The sequence below is a fragment of the Plectropomus leopardus genome, chromosome 3 (genome assembly GCF_008729295.1).
Source record: "Plectropomus leopardus isolate mb chromosome 3, YSFRI_Pleo_2.0, whole genome shotgun sequence".
Classification (NCBI taxonomy): domain Eukaryota; kingdom Metazoa; phylum Chordata; class Actinopteri; order Perciformes; family Serranidae; genus Plectropomus; species Plectropomus leopardus.
Window position 1 is genome coordinate 588,861 of NC_056465.1, and position 20,831 is coordinate 609,691.

Genomic DNA, 20,831 nt, shown 5'->3' on the forward strand with positions numbered 1-20,831 from the left:
AACAAAACAAAACAAAACAAAACAAAAAACACTGACCACTGATTCGTATTTATAAACTGAAATAAAATAGTTGCTCATATTCTCTCTCTCTCTCTCTCTCTCTCTCTCTCTCTCTCTCTCTATCTATCTATCTATCTATTTATCTATCATATATATATGTTTTCCCACAAAACTAACAGTAGGCTACAAGGCATTACATTTTAGCATTTGTGGTGGTTATACGTCTCTGTCAATAAATAATAAAATAATGACCCGACACCTGAAACCAAGGTGTCAAAGAAGAGAGAATGGAGAAGGGGAGATAAGACAGAGGAGCTGTGCAGTAAAATAGGACCACATACAGACCAATAAACAGCTGGTCTGGACCACAGGGACCATATGGATTCACTGTTTATAAACAGTTAAGTAAAATGGCAACACACAGTGCCACAATTACAGTATCTGCAAAATCAATAGTAGAGTATATTTATTAGCGAAAGCGATCTCCAACGTTTCTTGGGCTAACACATCCATAAAAGGGATTAAGTGGATTAGGATCACAGGCATTAGCGCCCCTAGTAGTAATATCCAGTGGTCTGTGCTAGTGGTCCATGGTCAGTGAGCAGAGCACTGAATTGGTTGCAACCTCTCCCAGTGCAGCCATGGTGTTTAAACAAAATCACTCAGTTGCTTAGAAAACAAGTATCTTCACCTAAAATACATGGCCAGGAAACACTGCATCAAAAAACACGAAGACATTAACTTTCAGGTCACACAGATAAGACAAAATAAATATTAAAAAAATAGTTTGACCCTTAGCCTGTTTTTTTCATTTCCTTTTTAGGACTGGCTCTCAAAAATATGAAAAACAAACCATTATTAGTTTTTTTGTTTCTGATTATTACATGAATAACAAACATTTTAACATTGTTTTTTCATATTCCAATTGAATATTAAAAGAATGAATGATACACAGATTCATCAACAGTCCAGTGACAAGTAAGAAAACATTATTGCTTATGATCCAGGGCTCTACAATAGGTGAGTGACTAAACACTGAGCGAAGAAAGTTTTGTCACCTTCTAGTATTTCAAAGTTTAGTACCATTGTATTCACGAACTAACTGTTTTTAATGACATTTCAGGTGTGCACATATTCAATTTAAGCTTAAGACAGCACTGTAGATCATTTGGATAATCCGTTGGTTGGTTTAAAATATGTTTTCAGATCTCTACAATTAGTTTGAGGGCGATGTTATCATAACTGATTGAAATTTTGAGAAAAAGTTAAGCAACAAATTTCATTTCTAACCTTGGAAATAGTAGTTTGACAAAATTATCTTAACTAAAGCTACAGTATATTCACTAGCTGTGTTTCTGTAATAGCAAGTATACAATCCATGTACGATCATCTGCTGTCACGTAACCTAAGTCCTATATTAGGTCACATGATGACGTTACATGATCCATTTTCATGACAACTAAGCCAAGTCCATCTGCAGACAAAGACCTTGAGATGTGGTTGAAAGACTTAAACACCATGTGAGTGGACTATAGAACTATGTATTAAGCCAGTTTGATGAATATAAACACACAACTGACATGTTCCTACTTGTGTGTTATAATTGTAAAGATGTATGTAGATATATTGAATTTCTTTGGGTAAATTTCCAAAGTAACAGGTAGACTTGATGGATTTGAGCTTATTAAGAAATTGCAAAAATGTGCAAAGAGCCAAACAGCGTTCTGTAGGATCTACTGATGCAGGAATATGACAAGAAAGTAGAGCCATAAGCAATCTCTCTCCTGCAGGAGATATCGCAGGCAGGACACACATTCACAGGCTGAGAAGCAGCTGCTCAGTGAGGGTTTAGGGATGAGATTTACACACACACACACACACACACACACACACACACACATACACACCTCCCGATCTAGGCCCGCTGCCACAGTGATGATGTCACCAGTCTTGTTATTAATGGTGAACATGTTGGAGGAGGGGCTCTGGGGATTCTGGGAAAGGATCTTATATCGTAACATCCCATTAGCAGTTTTTGGATCATCCTTGTCCACTGCTGTCACTGTCATCACAAAGGATCCTGCAGAGACACACACAACAAGTCAACACAGATCAGTGAAGAAGAATGAAATCCACGTTACAAACATGTCTGTGTGTGTGTGTGTATGTGTGTGTGTGTGTGTGTGTGCATGCGGACATGCGTATACCAGGCTTGGATCCCTCTGGTACAGAGCCATTGAAGATCGTGTGCGTGAACTCTGGTCTGTTGTCGTTCTGGTCGATGACATTAATGACAATGTCTATGGGGTTCTCCACCTGATTCCCATTTAGGTCCACTGCATGGGCTCTCAGCTGTATACACACGCACACATGCACGCACGCGCGCGCACACACACACACACACACACACACACACACACACACACACACACACACACTTGACCATATCTGACAATGCTAATGTGCGAATGTTTCACAGGTAATGTTTAGTTTAAACTTGCTAGTATTTCCTATTTAGCATTAAGTCCAGCTGAAGCTAATCGGAATGTCACTGGTTCTGCAGGTATTTGGTTATAAACAAGGTATTTAGACCTTTACGGCTGTGGCTCAGGATGTAGAGTTAGAGGTAGAGCAGGTCGTTCACTAGATCCCCAGCCCCTTCAGTCCACATATCATAATATCCTTGGGCAAGATACTGAACCCCAGATAGCTTTGTGAATATGTGGAAATGTTTACCTGATTAGCAGGTGGCACCTTGTACATTATCCACGACCACCAGTATATGAATGTGTGTGAATGAGTGTATGTGACAAGTAGTATAGAGTGGTCTGAAGACTAGAAAGGCACTATACAAGTGCAAGTCCATTTACCTGCTGGTGTCACTATTATTCATTCATGGGATCATGAGTGTAGAAACATCCAGTAGGACTGATCCTCTGGAGATCTAGACTATTTCTATTTTTTTTCTTATAGTAAACCAACAAATATCTCTGGATTTGGGGTAAAAATACTATGATCACTGTCTAGCTGCATGTGCATCAATTAAGTGCTCCTGATTTTTTTTAAGTGATAGGCCTGCTTGTTTGCAGCCAAGTGTTCCACCAAGTGTTGTGCAACTGCACTTGGAGGTTTGATCACACATGGAAGCTACTGTAAAAGTGCAATCTCGAAAAAATCAATACAACTTGTGTAAGAACAAAAGAACATCATTTTTGAAAAAAAAAAACTTCAGTCAATATAATGTCACATGTAATCTATTTTATAACTATCTAAATGGTCAAAGATGCTCAGTAAAGCTATTGATTGGACTTGGACCCTGGATAAGTCATCCCCTCACAGCATAGGTAGCATCTGTACTAGGCTCTCAAATAGCCAAAGTCTCCCTCATGAATAAACATGTTGGCCAATCCCAGCTCTCAGCTCTGACAACTACACCCAATCACATGAATATTCATCAGCCATCTTAAATGCAAATCTCCCTGCTGCGACTCCAGATTTCCACGCCCCTGTGTGTGGGTTGTGTGTGTGCATTGCTACAGATCAAAAGGTTAGACTGTGCTCTCAAAGGTGGATATGACTATATTTGATATAGTGAGCAAACACCATGAGTCTTTCCTCCTCATCACTGCAAATACAGAGAATATATCCAGCAGAGAGTGACAATAAAAAACCAGACAGTTGACATACCACCAATGTGTTGAGACAGCAGATTCATATGAGGTACATTAGATGAAATCATATGAAATGCAGTTTCTGTTTTTTTTCTGTTAATAGACTGTATACAGCAGGTATATGTAAAACCAGCTGTATACTGTGGGTGTTAAATTGCATTTTATGTGATCTGAATTCAGGTTTGAATTCCCTGTCAAATGTATCTAGGTTCAGCTTTTAACACTTTTAAGAACGGAAGTTGAAAATTACTAATGTTAAGATTCACTTGAGCTCTGTCATAACTTTTTGTGGCTAATATGGCGAACACACTAAAGCTTTGACTGCTAGGCTAATTATTAACATGAGAAGAGAGGCAGCACATAGAACAAGTGTAACCTACTTTCTTTTACACACTATAGATGAAATAAACAAGACACAACACATGCATTACCCCGAAAGGTGTTGCTACAGTGGCTGTGTTTTTTTTTCACATTTTCAGTCTAATCACCTCCTGGTTTAAGCTTATATGGCTGGTATTGATCTTTTCAGTCCATTGCAGTCTTGTGTAGCTGACCTAGTGGTTGTGTAGTGTGTTGTTCCCTTACATCACTCCAAGGCCCCTGTTGTTTTCTAACCAGGGTACTTTTGTTATGGCTGTTCAGCTCTTTTTTTTGACTCAGTCTGTAACCTTCAAATATGACTTTTTCTTTTTACCACTTTCCCCTGATGTGCTCATCACAACTGAAATTTTATCTTGCATACTGTCTTGTCCTCTTTTCTATAAGAGTTTAAAGGTCCCTGTAACATAGTGTAGTAAAAATCCACATGTACAGTGACCTGGACAAGATATTAAATGTCTGCTTGACCCTAGCTGTCACCATGTGAAGAGTCTTACATGGAAGTTAGAGATGTGCTCTCTGTCTAAAGGCTTGGTGACAGACAGCTGGCCAGAGATTGGATTGATGATGAAGATGCCAGTCGGAGGCTGGTCGGCCCCGGGGCCTGTCACGCTGTAACGCAGCATTCGGTTCTTATCCCGGTCTGAGCGGATCTGAAGCACAGACAGACAGACAGAGGAGGAGAAGGCCAGGGCATACTGGGTAAGTATCTGTAATTATTATAAAATACAAAGGGCAGCCCTAGAACAAAAAACTGCAGTACATAATGAGCAGGACAGAAAACGAAAAAGTCTCTACACAAAATAAACATGATATGTTCACCTCTTTGTGCGATCTACTGCTGTATCTATTGCCGTCAGTGTATTTTGGGAGATATATTTGTCTAAGTAAGCATGGCTGCCTGTTTACAGGTAAACATATAATAATATAGGCCTACAAGTGAAGTTAAACTTTCTGAGTTTGACCTGGATATGTCTTTTATGTCAGTCTGACTTTAGGCTTGCACAGTCAACACTCAGCAAGTGCTTGAGGCTGCTGCTACATAACTTTAGAAACAGATTTAACTGAAGTCAAAATAAACTTTGTTGCCTGGTGCACCGTCCATATGATCGAAAAAAAAGGAGAGACAAGCTGCACTGTAAAGACAGGGCTTAACATGAACACAACTGTGTTTACAAACCCAAAAAAGAAAGACATTGAATATGGACTAAGCACCTGTTCATCACAACAATAAATTTGAGTTTTTATTTCATTATTTATTACCAGTTGGATGAGCCTGGAACACCCTCCCGGGAGGTGCCGAGGAGGTATCGTGATTAGATGCCCGAACCCCCTCAGCTGGCCTCTTTCGACGCAAAGGAGCAGCGGCTCTACTCTGAGCTCCGCGCGGATATTTGAGCTCCTTACCCTATCTCTGAGGCTGAGCCCAGAGGAAACTCATTCCAGCCAGTTGTATCCTTGATCTCATTCTTTTGGTCACTAACCAAAGCTCACGACTATAGGTGAGGGTTGGGACATAGATGGACTGGTAAATCAAGAGCTTGGCCCTCCAGCTCAGCTTCTTCTTCACCAAGACAGTCTCCTGCATCACTGCAGATGCCACACTAAACTACCTGTGCATCTCATGTTTCACTTTACCCTCACTTGTGAACAAGACCCCGAGATACAACTCCCTCCCCACCCAGAGGGGGCAATACACCATTTTCCAGCAGAGAAACATGACCTCAGATTTGGAAGTGCTGACTCTCATCCCGACCGCTTCATACTCAGCTGCAAACCACCCCAGTGCATGCTGAAGGTCACAGTGTGATGAAGCCAACAGAAACACATCATTTGCAAAAAGCAGAATTGTAACTCTGAGGTCCCCAAACCAGACCCCTTTATTGCCCAGGCTGCGTCTTGAGATCCCATCCATAAATATCAAAAACAGACAAGGATGACAAGGGTCAACCCTGGCGGAGGCTGACACCAACCGGTAATGGGTTTGACTTTACGCCAGATATGTGGACTCAGCTCTGTCTTTGGTCATACGGGGACTGTGTGACTCATAGGAATGACCCCGGTACCCCTTTCCTTTAGTGGCCCCCACAGGACTCCCCAAGACACACGGTCTTAAGCCTTCTCCAAGTCACCAAAACACATGTAGACTGAATGGACGACCCCTCCAGCAGCCTTGCAAAGGTAAAGAGCTGATCCACTGTTCCTCGACCAGGACTGAATCCACATTGTTCCTCATGAATCCACTGTTTGACAATCGGTCAAAGCCTCCTTTCCAGCATCCCTGAAGTAAACTTTCGAAGTAATAATATTTCTGTGCTCATACAAATAGAAGCTCTAAACAATAACAAATGATCTATAGATCACCATCTATCTGATGCTATAGGAGCAATGGCTATTGAAAGTGCAACAATGAAATTAAGTAGATTAATTCAAAAAAGTTGCTTTTTGCTTCACAAAGCAATCTGACACAAAATCTAAACAAAGCATTACCCTTAGCTTTTTAGCTAGCTTGTAGCTGCTTTCTGCCTAATAAAGTGTATGTAGCTGACTGACTTAAGTAGAGAAGTTCACTTTGGAGCTTTGGGAGCAGTTTATCTAACAATATAATCTAGGCTTATGAGTTCACTTATTAGGGGCACCCCTGTAACTTCAAGGTTAAGACGCCAACCATGAATCAACATTCCTAACTGGAGTCTGACCACAGACCTTGCAGTTTTAACCGTTTTTTCCTTTCAGCTCTCTCTCTCTCTGTCTGCAATAAAGGCTTAAAATGCTCAGAAATGCTCTCAAAAGTCTTCTTACTAGCTTTAAGAGCTTTCAGAAGCACCTTAAGGTCCCATATGTTGGTCAGGTGGTGACACCTAGGCAAGCTCTAAATGCAGTATTAAGACTGAGATGCAGTTGAAAGCTCCTCTGACAGCTAGTTGGTTAAATTTTTAACATTTTTTTTTTCTGGTTACATATACTGCTCGCAAAAATCCAGTAGTAAATTTTATTCTCAAGTAGTACATAGTCATTAAATCAGTGATATAGTGGTCACAGCCACATAGCTGGCAGAAATAAGCAGAAACAAAAGGCCATGATTTGTGTTATGTGTGGAGGCTCTGTAGCTTTCACAGAGCTTCTCAGTGGATAAAACTTGAGAATGGCTTGACTTGTCTTGGTCAGTACTTCCTTGGGTTATATTCCAACTTTATGTCGAAAGAGTTGGACAGTTTAAATGGATTCCCCCAGGGGCCAATTCTTGGTCTGCTACTTTAGTAAATTGTTTCATCATGATGCAAAAACACAGTGTCAATGAATTATGCAGTTATTCTATATTCTACAGCAATTAGTTCCGACCAGAGCCCTTTAAGAGAGAGTCGCGTCATCTTCATTCACTCCTATGGACTGTTTTTTTTCCCACAATGGCGGAATGTAGAGCATCTCAATAATTCCCGGAAGCAGCATTAATTGCTAGCGGCACAGTGGAGTTGGAGCAGAGAAAACCATTTGTGATGGGCTTCAACAGGGTAAGACATCTAAAGAATTGTTTTTTATATTATCAGCACATTTTAGCTAAATAAACATGTGCATTAAAGCATGATATTGGATTATCTGCCGCTGAATTAGTAGATTTACAAAGCAACATATATGCTAACAGAGTAGGCTAACATTAGTACACTGTACTGTATTACTGTACACATATCGTTAGCCACTAGTAGCCTGTTAATTTTAAATGTCCTGCTCTTGAATAATTTCATCCAACATTAGGAAGTTAAAGGGAAGAAATGGCTTGTGTAATTTATTTTACAGGTCAGTGTGAATTACATGTCAGCTTTGTGAAAGATAACATGGTGCTTGATAGCAGAGTGCTATTTTGTGGTACAAAAGTGTTGATATTGATTAAGAGTGCATATCTGAGACATCTAAACAGAACGTAAAAAAAAAAAATTACTGTAAACAAATATAATTTAAGGGTGAATGCTTTGATTCTGTTGATGACATTGGTCTATATATTGTTACAGCTCAGCTGATTTTCCATTGATGGCAAAGGGAGGGAAGCTGAAACACCTGAATGAGATCACAGGGTAAGTCATTAAAAAAAATATATATATACTAGGCTTAATGTGGAATTATTCTAAACACTGAAATTGTTACACTTACTGTCTTATATTATTAGTCATACTGAACATATATTTTATTATGGTGTTATAATCTTGTTATCTTATATTGGTAACTTACTATAGGAGCACTCGGTGCTGGAGGAACGGCTATGGATGGACTGCTATGTGATGGACTAAGCACTAAGGAATCCTACTTACATGTTAGCCTGTTATACTTCATTTTATATTAATGATAGAAATTCTTCTACTGGATATATAATATACACTTTTACACAAGTTACTTTAAAATGTTATACATAGTATATAAGTAGTTAGGTTTTATTTGAATGAAATAAGTTACTGTACAATATTACTCTTTGTAGAGAGTAATGCATTGCACAAATTTTGCATTACTTTCGACAAAATGACCTTAGAAGAATGACTAGGCATTATAAAATGTAAGAAGGTCATACAGTTTGGAAGGCTCTAGTATAATGCAGTTCATTAACATATAAATCCAGTAGAGGGCAATATTACACATCCTAAGGAAGGCTCTCCTCTGGAGCGCAGATCTGATTAATTCATGCATTCACATGCAGTGGTTTACACTTTGTGTTAAAATCACTCTCTTATATTTACAGTAGTGTGATCACATAGAACAATGAAGTAGCCTAGACCTTTTTAAACAAAGGAAAAAGCTTGGACACAGGGAGGGGCAGGCTGACAAAGGAACAAAGTCTAATAAATTATTAAAAAGGGATCAATATTTGTAGGCCTATCATATGAAACTCTATAGATACATGCTGAGCACAGCAAAAGCTAATTACCAAGCGACTAATTCACTATGATAACAACAAACTTAACACAACTAACAAAGTTCCATCACTGAACTTGGGGAACAAACAGGCCTAATCTCCCAATGTGGTTTCACACCCAGGCCTATAAAGGCATGTGTAACCCTCTCTCCTGTCCTTTTCTCCCTCTCTCTTTCAGCAAAAGAGCTACACAGGATTCAATAGAGCCTGGAGACTCCCTGCACTAAGTCTGCACCCTCATCCTGAGTGTCAGCTCCCTGTCTTCTGCAAGCCTTTCCCTTTTCCTTATTTTTATTAAACCATATGAAAGGCTTTCCAGTGGTGCACTCTTTGTTTGGGTAAAATGTTCTAATGCAGTTTTTGAAAATGATAACCTCACATATTTTTTGTTGTTGTAATCTGTGGTGAGTGTAAGACTACTTCTGCTGGCATTACTCAACAATATTTTCCTCATCTGAGTGTCACTGGAGAAAATGTGCATGTGTACCCCCTCTCTCTACACACCTGGATCGTCCCCATGCAGCACAGCAAAGCATGGTGGAGACTATATGAGAGAACACCACAAAAGAAAAGGGCATATACCAACTGTTTGATGTGCTATTTCTGAGTTTAATAGATATTAATGAAATTAATTAATTGCAGTTAGTAAGCCAGTAGAAAGACAAAGATAAATGAAATACACATGTTCATATATAAGCAATAAACAGCAACCTGCACAGCTAACTGTGGCAGTAAACTCTCAAATCAGAGGTTTATCTGATACCCCCCTGTTAACTTTGTGGAAAACTTAAGATGAAGAGGGACTGCTTGGAGAGGAACTGGACAACTTTGTGCATGTAATTTTCCAGTCAAATATAACTGAAGGACTTGGACTCCCACTAAAATAGACATGTTTTAAGTCTTTCTGTTCTACGACCGAATGGAACTATTTTGTCTTTGCCAGAGACTATTAAATTTTGCCACAATGATCCATTTGACTTAAAAGTACACATTTTCTGTTAGGGGAGCATGCCCAGAGACCGGCCACCATAGTCCCTCCAAATCGGTAATTTAGTTAACTGATAGCGTGATGGATTTGTTAATCACAACTTAACTGTATAAACTTTGCCTTGTTGTTCACAGTAATCAAGTGAATTGCAATCAGAGTGGATCAATAGTTGGTAAGTAGGCTCAGGTTATGGAACAATATAAGTACATTAATAGGTTACTTTTTGTTCAGTTGTTTTTCTTGGTTGTTATTTTTTCCTTTAATTTTTTTTGAGACATGTTGACTTTTCAGAACGCACTTTTTTATAGCCATTATTAAATACATTAAGTCCTAAAGACGTAAAATGCGTTATTTTCCGAATCAAGATTTGGAATTCGGTCTTTCTCCAGACATAAAGTGAATGCGCATTGGACCCATGGGATTCTACCGTGAGAGCGCGCATGTAACTCACACACAGCACAGCACAGGCTTCGAACCGGCTGTAGTAATGATATTTTTGCTGTAATTCATCATTTTTTAATCACAATTCATCATTTTTACCATTTTACAACACATCCATACACTGCTAGCTGTAAAGCCTGTAATATGGACGTCTTACCGTGTCTGTGTCAGAGACCGTATATACAGTCTACGGTCAGTATTCAAACTATCGGTTATCAGTGAGCAGCGCTGAGCACTAGTGACACTTACTTAAAGGTACTGAATGTAGTATTTTTAAAAGTTGAGCTGTGTGATAAAACACGGGGCAATATTACAAGCACCACCTTTTATTACCTTTTTATGGGCACGACACATTCCGATTCTGTTAATTTGATTTCTCCGGTCGTGATTATGATATGATTCCCTGGTGAGCTGTATGTATATTTGTGTGTGTGTGTGAAGAGAGAGAGAGAGATAAATATACCATTATCTGATTATCACGTAAATATTAAAACCGACAGCGCTGTCGTTATACTGCCGATTAGCTGTTGTTGCTAATAAGCTAAGCTACTGCGAGAGGAATGCTCGTGCACCGGCGCTGTTCGCTTCGAGCACTCGGGTCATCTGTGTGAGTGAGCCAGTGAGTCGGAGTCAATGCTCGGGTACACTCGGCCGCATTCGGCTGTCGTTAATCACTTCCATGCATGCTCCATGGGCCAGTAGATCTGGGTATTTTACACTTTTCTAAACCTGGAAAAAGAGTTTTCTCTGCTTCATGCACCACTGAGCAGCTCTCATAGGAATGAATGAGGCCCCGCCCCCACGGCTGTATCCAGACTTCCTTATAATATATCCATGATTCCCGCAAGGACATTGGTAGTTCATGCAAAATAAGGGAGGAGCAAACATATAAAAGCTTGCACGGCAGCCATCTATCCAAATCATTCCTCATTGGGCTCTGTGTATACTGCAATCTGCACGCTCTCTCTCTCTCTCTCTCTGTCTCTCTTGAAAGTAAGCCTCGTGTTTTCACAAAATGTTGTGTTGAAAATGAAGTCAATAGGTCGTTCCCATCCATTTTAAGGCATAGCAGAAACAATTATCAGCTCAGATAATTCAGAAGGAATGGTTTTATGATGAATTTGGTGTATCAGCCAAGTAAAAAGTTGTTACATTGTTTTATCCTAATGTACTCACTAACCTTCTTTAATTGACATTTTCATTCTCAAAGGGAAATGGTCTTTTACGCTTTGTTACAATTTCTGTAATACCCTTTTCCTTTTCCTTCCTTTACTTCAGTGTGCCTAAAATTTAACATACCAGAAGGCAGGCAGCCAGATATGAAGGAGCTGGACCAATCTGACACAGAAGTTGACAGAGAGGTCTTTGAAGAAATAGTGAAGGAGTCACCTGGAATCCTCCGAGTCATGTTGATCAACGAAGAACTTGGTAATCACTGACCATTCACATATGTGTTCATGTTAAACTTAAAGGCTGGGATGGGAGTAATAACAGTTACATTTAATATGCTTCTGTTTTGTTCGTTTTCCATAATGCACAGATACTTCTCTATCATCATCATCATCATGCTCAGTAACATCTGAAGATACTATCATTCTGAACGTCATGATGTGTGACCCTCCTGAAGAAGCAGCCACTGCCGAAGGAAGTGAACCTAAAAGGCAATGCCACATAAACAATGAGGCAAAAGCGGTGGGTAGTGGACGTTGTTAAGTCTAATCTGGATTTTGTTCCATTTAATGGGGAGTGTTTTTATGTTATCATTTTCCAGTCGTACATATGGTTTAAACATTTCTGACTGCATGTTTTTTTCCATTTAAGTTGATTGAAAAAATCCTTACAACAATGATGACACAAACACATGGGTAAGAATCATACATGTAGGCTATAAAGAAACATTGTTACTACTTGGATTGTTTTTAATTGTGTCCAATTGAGTGATGTCATCATTGAAGTCATACATAAGGACATCCCCCCCGAAAAGTGTCAGAGTGATGTATGTACAGGGGATAGTTGCCTTGTTTCCATATCTGGAAGACCCATAATCACAACATGGATATGTAAGTAAAAGGGTTATTACAACATTTAACACATAATTGCCCTTAGAAATGTTGATAGTGTAGTCACTCTGTGTTTATTTAATTACATAGGAACATTACTATGACCCAGAGAGTGGTTCAGGATACCTTGCATGGCGGTTGAAGACCATTCAAAGGAAAGCTGCAGAGGAAAGAGGTCCCTCTGTCAGCAAATCTCCCAAAAGTAAGTTTACTTATCAGTTACATATGATATTGATGAATTGTGTAGGCAGGAGTCAATAAAATTGTGTTTTGACTTAAGGTGGTGGGCCAGGCCATGGTCAATCTAGACCTGTCACTGCTGACAAAGTGTTAACTGATGAGGGGGATGAAGCAGCTATTGCTGTTTTGAAACACATGAAAGCTACCTTCAGTTATCGTCATTCAGTGGTTAACAATGAAAAGAGAACAGCAGATGTGTTCTCAGTCTTTCGGAGATTTCTAGACACACCAGGACTGGTAAAGCATCTTCATTAGTTGAATCACTGATATATCCCATACAGCATGTGTTACGGGTACCGGCTGCAGATGCCCATAAACAGTTGTATCTGTGTCTGTGAACTGAGAAAACTAGTCACCATTTGCAGAACATGGCTGCTTCGGTCGAGTTCTCATGCACATTTTATTATTCAAGCCATGAGACAACATAAAACAGACATTTGAGCCACCGAAATCATGTTAACTTTACCTGTATTACACAGTAATTAAATGCATCGCCACCATCACATTTTACATACAGTCAGGGTTTTCCTTGTTTTTTTTTTTTTTGAGACCAAGGTGGCAAAGTCCTGTGTGTGTATGTGTGTATGTGTATAGCTGTACTGTCAGATATTGTCCCAAAGGGCTAAAACACAGAAACAAAATAATTTAAGTTCACAAATGTGGGCACACATCAGTGGGCATCACAAATGCAGTGTCTCTCATCTCTCCTTTCTATGCATTGTATTTTTGCTTTACAGATAGAACAAGATTTCCTACTGCTGTTTGGGGAAGCCACGGCCAACAAATTCTTAGATAAGTGGCCCACCAATCTCAAGACAAAAGTGATTACAGAGAGCCAAGGACTGGTACCCACCACAGAGCTGCTGGATTTAATGTGTAATGCTGAGTCAACTGCTGTGGTTGAGAATGGTATGACAGGGGGTGTTTTAATTTCTGTTGTTTGTAATTGTGCCAGTTTACTGTACACGTGACATAAATATTTCATATCATATATTATCTTACCTTATGACATTTTATTTTATTATTTCTTGTGACAGGCACAATAGCAACAGGTACAATATCACATTTCACTGCGCATTGTGTATGTGACAAATAAGTCTTATCTCATCTTATCTTTATGCTAACTTGCCATTTGTTGGTCTGTAGGCTGGGACAGTGACATGTCTGCCATCTTGCTGCTCCTCCCTCTCCTGCCACCATCCACACAGGGAAGGAAGAGGCCAGGGAAGATGTCAGCAGGTCAGGCTGTGGAACACCTCATCAGATTCATAAAAGTATGCTGAACAGTTGTTTGAAATCTAATTTTCATCACCTCAGTTTCATGCCCAGTGTTCTATTTTCAGAAGTTGGTCACTAAATATTTTTGTCAAATGTTTGGTTGTAGGCTGGAACCAGTGTACAACAGCACCTGGATAACATAAGTCAAAGCAGCCAGCCCTACCTCCTCACTCAGGGGGCTGCAAGAAGCAGCATTCACAACTTCTTTATTGTGATTGATAAGTATGCACTTCCATGTAAGGCAACAGGTTCAGTGGGAGCCCTTGATGAACTCTTTAAGGCCCATTACGTTTTTGGCACCTCATACAGCTCTTCCCTGGCCAACTTTTTCACGTTTCTGCAAACAACCATTCACAATATTGACATTGGGGAAACAAAGGAAACTCCCAGAGTTGCAGAGTTGCGAGCAAGAATGGTGCGTTAGTGTCAAGATCAAACAATTACGTGTTTTCTTTGCAGAAGTGACCATGGGAGACCAAACAGCCTTATAAAGCAACTTAAAGTAATTCATGGTCTTTGTACTGACCGGACCCTTCATCTTAAATGTTGATTCTGTTGAAGAAGGTGATTTTTCACCATACCAAAGTGTTGAGTGTAATGCCACTGATGTTAACGTGTCATCTGAACATTTGGAGGCAGAGTCCACAGTGTCTTCTACACACCTTGTAAGTAGTTGTGCATCTGTAATTTCAGATTTAAAGGCAGCAGGTGTAGGCCAAAGTGTTCTGAACTCTGTTGTGATTTCCATGGAAGAGATTTTTCAAGATATCCAGCAGTATGCTAAAGAAACTGTCATTAAGCATGTATTTAGTGATGATAGAGAAGCTGAAACGTGCAAGAAAGTTGCAGCATGTTTTGAGGAGTGAGAGAATCCTTTCACAATTCCTAATTCAGAATACAAGTGATCGAAATTTTTTATCAGGCAAGTGGGAAGCTGTAGAACCAGTTGAATGTGTAATTAACTCAAGATTTGACACAAGGCGAAATAAAAAGACTGGACCATATGATCAGATTGTTGTTCAAGATAAATTCATGTATGTTCCAATTTTATCTACACTGGAGTTGATATTTAAAGGTCAGGTATTGCTGAAATATTGAAAAGCTCAGACACTGATGACTTGAGGCTCAGATATTTATGATGGATCTTTATTTAAGACTCACCCTCTGTTTTCAACTGAAAAGCACACACTGTGCAGATCCAAATGTTCTATGATGACTTCGAGGTTGCAAATCCTCTTGGTTCCAAGCAAGGTATTCATAAATTGGGTGAAATATATTTTACCTTAAGAAACATCTCTCCAAAATAGAATTGTATGTTGGCCAACATACACCTGTGTGCCTTATTTCATGCACAAGATCTTAAACGGAACGGTTTTAGTGAAATTCTTGCTCCTGTTGTTCAAGACATAAAAGTTTTAGAGAATGATGGTATTGATATTCCACTATATGGAGGTGTTGTTCGTGGCAGTGTGGTACAGGTTACTGGCGATAATTTAGGATTACATAGCTTGTTTGGTCTGGTGGAGTCTATTCTTCTAGTCTATTCTATTCACTATTTCTTCCAAAATAGTGCTGCGCACCAAAGACACCCACATTGCTCACTGTCAAGTAATGGCTCATAAGCCATCTCTTCCATATGTTTTTGGTGTGAAGAGGTCAAGCTTATTGAACTCTTTGACATATTTTCACACAACTGAGAACTTCTCAGTTGATTTGATGCATGACATTTTGGAAGGGGTGGCCCAGTACGAGTTGAAGCTATTGTTTTTGTATTTTAAAGAACAACTTGTTACACTGGGGTAGCTGAATTTGAGAATACAAAGTTTTGATTATAGATTCATGGAGAGAAACAATAGGCCAGTGGCTGTGAATTTCGGTGGAGAGTCTAATGATCTGGGACTGAATGCAGCTCAGTCATGGTGCTTATTGAGGAATGCTCCGCTCCTCTTTGGCGATTTGGTAACCTCTACTGACCAACATTGGGGCCTACTTCTGTTATTACTACAAATAATGGACATTGTATTTTCTCCCATGTTAACTCAGGGTCTGTGTGTATATTTAAAACATTTGATTGTGGAACACCACAAACATGTTGTATCTTCAGAAAAAAAACTTTTACCAAAGCACCATTTTCTTATCCATTATCCCTGCTGCATCCAGAAAATAGGACCTGTACTTCATAGCTGGTGCATGCGCTATAAAGGCAAGCACAATCTTTTCAAGAAACAGCTCAAGTCATTTAAAAATATCACCAAAGCCCTGGCCAAAAACCACCAGTACCATATCGCACATATTTGACTTCAACAACTTTTAGTCGGTTAGACATTGGTCCTGGAAAAATGGTGTCTTTAGAAATGGTAAAAGGAGGTTCTGAAATTGTCAAGGCAATGCAAGTGTCCTCCAGTGTTAAAGTTATGAAAGTGAATTGGGCTAAACACAATGGTTTTGTTTACCTCCCACATCTGGTTATTTGTGGCAAAGTTGAATCTGAAATGCCTCTCTTTTACCAGATTGAGTCAGTTCTGATGATACATGAGAAATTGTTGCTGCTCACTGTGCCTCTATTTACAGTAACTTTTCAAGAACATTTCCATGCATATGAAGTGACCAGGACAAAGCAAGATGTTGTTGTCTTTCATGTCGACAATCTACATTATTCCAGGCCTTTTGACATACAAATGTCATATGGAGTGAATTAAAGCAAGTTGTTGCTGTAACCTTGTTTGTTTGTGTTTATTTCATTTGATAGGTTAGATCATAGCAATTCAGTAATATATATAGCATAGTAAAATAGCATCATATCACCTAGATGTAAAAATAACACTAAAGAGAGACAAAAATTAAATAATATTGCACATTAGAGTGTAATTTTAAAAGCTAAATTTGGAGTGAAATTAGCTCTATAAAGTGTAATCATATTACTCTGAACAGTGTTAACAAACCTCAGTGTTAAATGTTTTTATACATTATACATTTCATTGTTTATTTTCACCTGATGCAAAAGCCCTCTACCTGAAGCCCCCCCCACCCCGAAGGTAGCAGCAGTGACGGACAGCTTTTGGTAAATCGCAGTTCACTTGGAGTAAACCAGCTGTCACAAATGTTACAAGGATGTGCAGTAAGGTAGGGACACACTCGTCCTACACCAACCACAGCCTGAGAGCCACCGACACACACACAAACTGTCTGATGTGCGACTGGAGGTGATGAAGATAATACCAGTGAGTGGGCACACACTGAGGCGATGTACTGTCTGATCAGTGTACTTATCTGAATGACACAGGTGGCCAAAGCAACTGTTAACAGACTCTTAATTCACTGACAACACACATGATACTAAGCAGCTGGTCTGCGTATAACACGTAGACCAAGTTTTAACAAAGTAGCAAAGGTAGTGTGCAGGAAAATGTTTATGTGTTGCTAAGCAACAGCTGTCAGTTCCAGCAGTTGCAGAAATGTTAGTGTCAACGGAGCCAAAAAAAAAACATTAAATAAACAAATCAGAATCTCAGAATCTATTGTCCCTTATAACTTATAAATGGGGCTTGCAAAACTGCTGTATAAAAGCAATATCACACAATATTGTGCAGTACTGAAACATTCGCCAGTACTTAACTATTCATCAGTGCAGCACACTACCAAACTGTTTGTAAGGACTGTACAGTACTGAACTATTCGTCAGTATTATAAGTGACTGAACTTTTGGTTTCGATTCCAGCCTTGGCCTTTTGCTGCATGTTACCCCCTTTCTCTCTCACCATTTCACACGAAGTCTATCCTATACATTAAAGGTATAAAAGCCCCAAAAATAATCTTAAAAAAATACTGTACATGACTGAACCGTTAAACCATTCTGAATGGCACAGTACTGTTGAACAGTTCAGTGCTCTACCATACAGTAGTGAACCAATCATCAGTATTTATACTGAACTGTTCATCAGCACTGAATTGTACTTTACAGCGCTGAACTGTTTGTCAGAACTATACAGTACTGAACTGCTCCTCACTGCTGTAAAGTATGGTACTGAAGTGTTCTTCAGTCCTCTACAGTGCTGAACTGTTCTTCAATGCAAAACTGTTTATCACAGCTGCATAGTACAGAACAATGCATCAGTGGTACCCGCCTTTTGGTTGTTGCAAGTGTTTTATGGAAAGTTGGTGAAGCTACTTTTGTTTATTATGCTGCAAGCTGCTTAAAACTTCTGTCAGTTTTCATTTGGTCAGCTTCAGGATTTTTAATTTGAGCAGCAACATTTATGTATGGGCTTTTAATGTTCTTTGTTTCTAAAGCACATCGTATTTTCCTTGGGATTGACACAAATGTTTTTTTTTTCTTGGAATTGATACAAACGTTATTTTGCTTCTCGGTATTTTCCTTGGAATTGATACAAATGTTATTTTGCTTGTTTCCTCCCTTTAGTACTAGACAGTAAAGAGTTGTCACAGCCACTGTAAGACAGGCTTGCATTTGTGTATGTGTGTGTCTTACTCTGACTAGGTCCTCAGGGAACTGTCCTCGTGAGTTCTCAGGGACGTTGATAGGCGGAATGACCCAGTCTCTCTTCACTCGCCTCAGAGTGCCATCACCTCTGACAACCACGCTGCGCCATGGAAACAAGATCTCTGGTACCCACTGAGTAATTGTCACATCACTGGGCTTTACCTGCAGAGACAATAAACAAGTGTTGTGTATGGGCTAGATACATAGACACAGCATGGCTGAGCTGCAGGGCCAGCCTGTTGGGAATGCTTGGTGACTCAGGCTATTTCTGACCTCATTTCACTGGCTTGGATTATTGTTCTCATAATAGTCTAGTTGATAAATGACCACCATCTCTGTGTGTGTGTGTGTGTGTGTGTGTGTGTGTGTGTGTGTGTGTGTATGTGTGTGTGTGCGTGCGTGTGTGTGTGTGTATCCTGTGCAACCATAGATCTACATGGAGAAGGACTACACAGCTGTGGTGGGCCTGATCTATATGATACAGCTCAGACTGTTATAGCACACTACGAGCCCTTACAACAGTTAATTGTTGATGTGTGAATAAGTGAGTATAGATATTCATAATGCATTGCAAGCCTCAGCATTCAACCACTAATGTACAACAAGTCAAGAGCATCCATAAGACCCTTGCCACTTATAAATCATTATAAGTCACATCTATAATGTTTTATGACTATTGATACAGTGCATCAGTAAGCATTATATCTGTTTATAAGTTTATTCATAAAGCATTATGGATGCATTATAATTATCTATGAATGCCTTCATAATGCATTATAGATGTGGTCTTGTGTTACCTATTTTTATAAAAGGCAAGCTTCGTTTATTGGAGGACTTTTGGGATGTTAAGGGACTGTCTAGCTTCACACACAATTACGTGCCGCAAGGGCAGCACACCCCCCTTTTTCATGAGTTTAAGTTTGAAATCCACTGTGTGCATAAACATTTCAGATCTTTAACGCAAATTTTGGTCGCAAATTTGTGAGCTCTACCCTTTTCAGGATAATCCATCTTGCTGAAAGGTGTGGCATATCAAGATACAGATTTAACAGCATAATTAGCTTATGTATATCATAACCCCACTGCCACCATGGGTCCCTCTGTTCAAAACACTTGCATTAGCAAACTGCACATTGTTTTACATGCTTTCTGCCATCTGCACAGTACAGAGTAATCCAGGATTCAGCCTGTTAAGAGAACACTTCTCAGACACCATCCACAGTGAGCAGTTGCCCACTCAAGTCAGCAGTGGCGTGCACGGGGGGGGGACCACCCCCTCATCGTGGCCCAATTGTTGAAAAACTCGTGCTAAAGTGCCCCCTGGGAGCCAAAACGCGCATTAAAGTGCCCTCTTGGACGCCAAAACGCGTGCTGAAGTGCCCCCTGGGAGCCAAAACGCGCGCTAAAGTGCCCTCTTAGGAGCCAAAACGCGCACTAAAGTGCCCTCTTGGACGCCAAAACGCGTGCGCAAGTGCCCTCTTGGGAGCCAAAACGCGTGCTAAAGTGCCCTCTTGGGAGCCAAAACGCGCGCTAAAGTGCCCTCTTGGACGCCAAAACGCGTGCTGAAGTGCCCCCTAGGAGCCAAAACGCGCGCTAAAGTGCCCTCTTAGGAGCCAAAACGCGCACTAAAGTGCCCTCTTGGACGCCAAAACGCGTGCTCAAGTGCCCTCTTGGGAGCCAAAACGCGTGCTCAAGTGCCCTCTTGGGAGCCAAAACTCACTAAAGTGTCCTATTGGGTGGCAAAAGCACACGCTAAAGTGCCCTCCTGGTTGGCAAAATACATGAAATTGCCCTCTTGGATGGAAAAAACACTCAACTGCCCTCTTGGGAACCAAAACGTGTGCTAAAGTGCCCTCTTGGAAGCCAAAATGCGTGCTAAAGTGCCCCCTGGGAGCCAAAACGCGCATTAAAGTGCCCTCTTGGGAGCCAAAACATGTCTAAAGTGCCCTCTTCAGTGGCGAGGACACGCTATATGTGCCCTTTTTTTCCTTTTCGCCCCTGCCCTTCAAAAAGTCTGTGCACGCCACTGCAAGTCAGTAACGATGACCTGTCATGGTCAAGACAGCACGCAGTTGAGCTTCACTGAGACTTCACTGAGTTTCTGTTGGTGTGTGCAGAAATTATTCGGCTGTACAAACTAATTGTTACATTAGCTCATCAGATGTCGGTTCTCAGACCATCGTACTGGTGAAGAACAGGTAATGTGGTCTGTGGCTGTGAGGCTGGTTGGATGTGCTGCCAAATTCACAGAAACAGCATTGTAGAGGACTAATAGTAGTGAAATGAACATTCAGTTAACAGGCAACAGCATGCTCCCACAAAACCTGGGGCAGTGTGTTGTGTGATCAAATTGCACATTTCAGATTAGAGTCCT

At 40.2% G+C, this 20,831-nt stretch overlaps 1 protein-coding gene across 1 annotated transcript in view; it reads right to left on the reverse strand.

The window, feature by feature from the left end:
• Nucleotides 1-20,831, reverse strand: part of LOC121962420 (cadherin-2-like) — a 190,061-nt gene that overhangs the window by 82,565 nt on the left and 86,665 nt on the right. Inside the window, exons 4-7 of the mRNA XM_042512679.1 lie at nt 18,446-18,619; nt 4,547-4,702; nt 2,208-2,352; nt 1,908-2,080 (exon numbers count right to left, since the gene is read on the reverse strand). Coding sequence (XP_042368613.1) covers nt 1,908-2,080; nt 2,208-2,352; nt 4,547-4,702; nt 18,446-18,619 — 648 coding nt within the window. The remainder of the gene's footprint in view (nt 1-1,907; nt 2,081-2,207; nt 2,353-4,546; nt 4,703-18,445; nt 18,620-20,831) is intronic.